At 45.4% G+C, this 5,081-nt stretch overlaps 1 protein-coding gene across 1 annotated transcript in view; it reads right to left on the bottom strand.

Moving 5' to 3' along the window:
• Positions 1-1,477: 1,477 nt before the first annotated feature.
• Positions 1,478-5,081, bottom strand: part of LOC103104534 (serine protease 33-like) — a 9,490-nt gene continuing 5,886 nt past the window's right edge. Inside the window, exons 3-5 of the mRNA XM_056806317.1 lie at positions 3,256-3,515; positions 2,316-2,482; positions 1,478-2,170 (exon numbers count right to left, since the gene is read on the bottom strand). Coding sequence (XP_056662295.1) covers positions 1,952-2,170; positions 2,316-2,482; positions 3,256-3,515 — 646 coding nt within the window. The 3' untranslated portion in view covers positions 1,478-1,951. The remainder of the gene's footprint in view (positions 2,171-2,315; positions 2,483-3,255; positions 3,516-5,081) is intronic.

Here is a 5,081-nt window from a genome sequence, read left to right as displayed (position 1 = left end):
GTATTAGTCCCACCTCTGGGTTTCTGCAGAGGCTCTCCTTCTTGCCTGGAATGTACTTCCTTCTCACCCCCAACCCTTAGAATTCCTAGCTTCATCCAAAACTCAGCTCAAATGCAACTTCTAGCAAATTGCCTATCCTGATACCCTGTATAGTGTTACCTAAACTTTGGCTGCCACAGTGCATTCCATAATGTCTAGCGTGCATAAACTTTTCTGTAACGTATAGGATATAGTAGCCATTTAGAATTTTTGGAATTGCAATCCTTTTTCTATAAATGTAAATAAACTGAAATTGTTTGTATAATTGGGGATTGGCCAATGAGACCCTAGTCCTTAGAGCGTGCATTCCTGGTGGATTATACATGAGCAATATTCGCTGCCTGCTGCTTTTGGGACATGAATAACATAGAGGATCCTTTCCCTCACTTCAGAGTATGCACAGATAGACTGTTTCCTTTCAGTAATGCATGGTGACCAAAAAAAAAGCCTTTTAATTGGCTGCTGAAAGAATAAATAAGTATGAATGCAAAAGGTTCACCAAGAGATGTGTTACTCTATTCCTTGGTGGGTTTCAGGTGAAGAGGATTTCTTGCTGATGGGTCCCTGAGGGAATGGTACATTTAGCACCAGCTAGGCAAGTGGTGATACCAGGAGATCTATCAAAAACCATCTGTGGTCCTATTAGCAAGCAGAGTCCTGGAGTCAGTAGAAACCATAGCTTAGACTAGTGAGAAGTCACCAGGCAACGTGCTAGACCCGTCAGCCAAGAGACCTCATCCTATAAGGAGCTGGGCTGGCTGAACAAGGAGAGCATCTTCAGTGGAGACTCTGTGATGAGAGGAAAGGGGTTCCCCAAATGTTCTCAGCATGCATATTTCAGTGCTAAGCTTGAGCCCACTCTCCTCAGAGACCAAGTGTGTGCCGAGGAGAAAGTGTATCCTTTCCTGCCCACTCAGGGAGTCATTTCTTTAACTTCTGCCCTTGCTGTAATTCCTTTGTAAAAGCTATTTGTTCTCAATTGATTAATTGATACTAGAGGAGCTCTCACAAGGAGGGGTCATGAACAGTGTTATAATACTCCAATCCCTTAAGGATACCCAATGAGAGAACCCTGAGAGGGAAACTAGTCATCTCCCCCTCTGGACACTCAATAAACCAGTATTAATTGGGATTTGGGGATTGAGCCCATATAAAATTATCCTTGATAGATAGAATGATAGAATTAGATTCTAAGAATTTATGGCTCTGGATTCCAGGGTTCTAAGTTCTATGATTGTAAGGTTATGTTGTTCTGTGCATCTAAGATTAATAGTTTTCTGATTCATGTTTGTTTACAAAGGTTTTCTTTTTTTTTTCTTTTCAATGGAGAGATGGGAAGAAGGGGAAATACTTTTTAATTGAAGATAATTTTATTTAAAAAACAAAGGTTTCGGGGGCAGCCAGATGGTTTAGTGGATTGAGAGCCAGGCCTAGAGATGGGAGGTCCTAGGTTCAAATTTAGCCTGTGTGACTCTTGGCAAGTCACTTAACCCCCATTGTCTAGCCCTTACCAATTCTTCTGCCTTGGAACCAATACACAAGGGTTTAAATTTTTTTTTTTAAACCAAAGGTTTCTATGGTTCTAAGTTACATTCATCTGAATTATATGTTTCTATAGTTTTATTAGTCTGAGATTTATTTTGAGCTTAGGAAAATTTAACCCCCTGATACTTCCTGTTTTGATGTCAATGCGATCAGTTTTCAACTCTGCTAGATATCTATATATCACTCCTTTCCTCATAGGACTTTTCAAATAATGCACCAATGAACTTAGAAAAACTTGTTTTTATTTGCTTGAATAAATACAGATGCAGCGATGCAAAGGTTTTCTTTTATATTCTGAGGCAGGGGAAAGTGAAGGGAAAGAAGAAATACTTGCAACCTTGATTGTGCAGTATAGACACAAAAGGAATTAAGGAATTGGGGTAGAGAGAATACTTGGAAGGGGGGCTTTCGAGGGACCCTTGATAACACTGACATTAAGAAAATTGGTCTGGATCCAAGTGTTGATGGGATAAATTGGGACATAAACTTCAGGAAGGCCATTAGAAGAGCAAGGTCTCCAGGTCATCACTCCTAGCAGTACCCATTGACCAGCGTAGAAGCAAAGGAGAGGGCTGCCATCTGCCACCTAAAAGGAGAGAGGAAAGTCACTAGGTGAATATGCACCACATGTGCAGGGAAGGCAGGGGAGACGGAGACAGATTCATGGATAAATACCAGGCTTTGAGCTTACATAAATGGAGGAGAGACAGATGGAGGTAAAGAGGGCTCACCGTGATCTCTGGGGAAGTGACAGGAGGGCCAGTGCACAGAGTCCCATTTGGCATGGTTATCTCTGGACTGGGACAGTCAGATTGGAGCTGGAATATGGCTTGACAGTTGGTTCGAGACATGAGAGGCAGTTTAACACGCCACAGCTTATCAGGTGGGATATAGGGATCTGGGAGTGGATAAAAGACGAGAGGAGGCTGACCCCTTTTTCCTTTAGCCCAGGGTCAGGGTCAGAAGGGGTCTGCAGAGAGAAAAGAACGATTCCAGCTCCTACCCCTCAAGTCCATTTCCCACCTTTTTTAGGAGAGATGGAGAAATCTTGGGGAGAGGGAGAATCCTTCACTTCCAAATTGTTCAGGAAGATCTCTGAGAAATAGGGTTTGGGTTTGGGCGTAAGTTTACTAATCTTCCTTTCTCCATTCATAGTGTAAACATGGACTGGTCAGAAGGGGAGGGTATGGTCTAAAAGTTCCCATAAGTAACACTACCTCCCATTTTGACAACATCTCACTAGCTTCGGCTCTATCTCACTTTTGAAGTTGGTGACATGCCTAGGGGTCTCTAGGGTACACTTTCTTTAGACCATTCTTTCTTTTTAAACCCTTACCTTCCATCTTGGAGTCAATACTGTGTATTGGCTCCAAGTAAGGGCTAGGCAATGGGGGTTAAGTGACTTGCCCAGGGTCACACATTTTTTAGATAAAGAAGTTGAGCCCCAGACAGGGCAAATAATTTGCCTAATGTCATACAATGAGTTAGTAATAACAGAGCTAGCTAACAGACACTAGAACTCGTGTCTCCTAACCCCCAATCCAGTCTTCTTTTCATCATAACCTCCTGGGTCTGGGAGGCTACCTTATAAGCAGCTATGTCTTCCCCTTAGGGTCTTGCTTGCATAATATCTTGGTCACATAATATCCTGGCCTAATCAATTGCCCTCACCAAAATCTGATTTAAAGCCCTGAGCCCAGCAGGTCTTCATCCAAGGGGAAAAACTGGAGCCCTGGACCAGAGGTATGGGGTAGATAGAGCTGTTGAGGGAAGGAGGCTGCACCAACTTCACCAGAACCAGGCTTCCAGGCTCACTATCCACAAGGCTCCTGGGGATCAGGATCAGATTCTCAACAAGAGATAAAACGTCTGCAGTCTGCAGATTCAGCCGGCGTTGACCCAGACTCACGGTGAAATGGGAAGGTGGAAAGCTATGAGGGAGAGACAGGGATGGAGAAAGGCAATTTAACCAGGAGTGGGCAGCCACAAAATTGCCCAGACTCTCTCTAAGTCCATCCCTCCTCCTGACTTCTGTTGAAGATCCACCCTTTCGCCCAGTCAGTCACACAGGCTCACAATCTCAGTCATTCTTGACTTCTCACTCTGACTCAGTCTCTCTTATCCAGGCAGTTGCCAAATCTTGTCAATGCCATTTCCCCAATATCTCTAACATGTCTCCTTTCAACTCATGGCACCAGTTCAGACACTTTTATATTCCATCTCTGGTTCCTAAACTTTTAACAGTCAACCTCCCAAACCTTCAATGCATTGGCTTCTTGGAATCCCAAGCTCTAATCAAGGCTCAATTCAAGTACTACCTTCTATAGAGGGACTTTCCTAATCCCCCCAATTGTTAGAGCACCCACCTCTAATTACTATATGTCTTGTATTTATTTATCTGCATACATGTTCCCTCTAATAGAATGTATGTTCCTTGAGAGGGAGAAGGTGGGGAATGGAATTGCTTTTGTCTAAGTAACTATCACACAACACTTGGTGCGTAATAGATGCTTGATAATAAATGCATGATGATTAATTGATTCTGTAAATTGATCTAAGCTGTTTCAACAAAACTGGGTCTCATCATAGGGAAGATCTTCCTTTCCTTCCTTCCTCCCTTCCTTCCTTCCTCCCTTCCTTCCTTCCTCCCTCCCTCCCTTCCCTCCTCCCTTCCCTCCTTCCTTCCTTCCTTCCTTCCTTCCTTCCTTCCTTCCTTCCTTCCTTCCTTCCTTCCTTCCTTCCTTCCTTCCTCCCTTCCTCCCTTCCTCCCTTCCTTCCTTCCTTCCTTCCTTCCTTCCTTCCTTCCTTCCTTCCTTCCTTCCTTCCTTCCTTCCTTCCTTCCTTCCTTCCTTCCTTCCTTCCTTCCTTCCTTCCTTCCCTCCTTCCTTCCTTCCTTCCCTCCTTCCTCCCTTCCTCCCTTCCTCCCTTCCTCCCTTCCTCCCTTCCTCCCTCCCTTCCTTCCTTCCTTCCTTCCTTCCTTCCTTCCTTCCTTCCTTCCTTCCTTCCTTCCTTCCTCCCTTCCTTCCTCCCTCCCTTCCCTCCTTCCTTCCTTCCTTCCTTCCTTCCTTCCTTCCTTCCTTCCTTCCTTCCTTCCTTCCTTCCTTCCTTCCTTCCTTCCTTCCTTCCTTCCTTCCTTCCTTCCTCCCTCCCTCCCTCCCTCCCTCCCTTCCTCCCTCCCTCCCTTCCTTCCTCCCTTCCTTCCTTCCTCCCTCCCTTCCTTCCTTCCTTCCTTCCTCCCTTCCTTCCTTCCTCCCTCCCTTCCTTCCTCCCTCCCTCCCTTCCTTCCTTCCTTCCTCCCTTCCTCCCTCCCTCCCTTCCTCCCTTCCTTCCTTCCTTCCTTCCTTCCTTCCTTCCTTCCTTCCTTCCTTCCTTCCTTCCTTCCTTCCTTCCTTCCTTCCTTCCTTCCTTCCTTCCTTCCTTCCTCCATCCTCCCTCCCTCCCTTCCTTCCTCCTTCCCTCCCTCCCTTCCTCCCTCCCTCCCTCCCTCCCTTCCTTCC

This window comes from Monodelphis domestica, chromosome 7 (assembly GCF_027887165.1).
Source record: "Monodelphis domestica isolate mMonDom1 chromosome 7, mMonDom1.pri, whole genome shotgun sequence".
Taxonomy (NCBI): domain Eukaryota; kingdom Metazoa; phylum Chordata; class Mammalia; order Didelphimorphia; family Didelphidae; genus Monodelphis; species Monodelphis domestica.
This window is presented reverse-complemented; position numbering and strand designations above follow the sequence as displayed.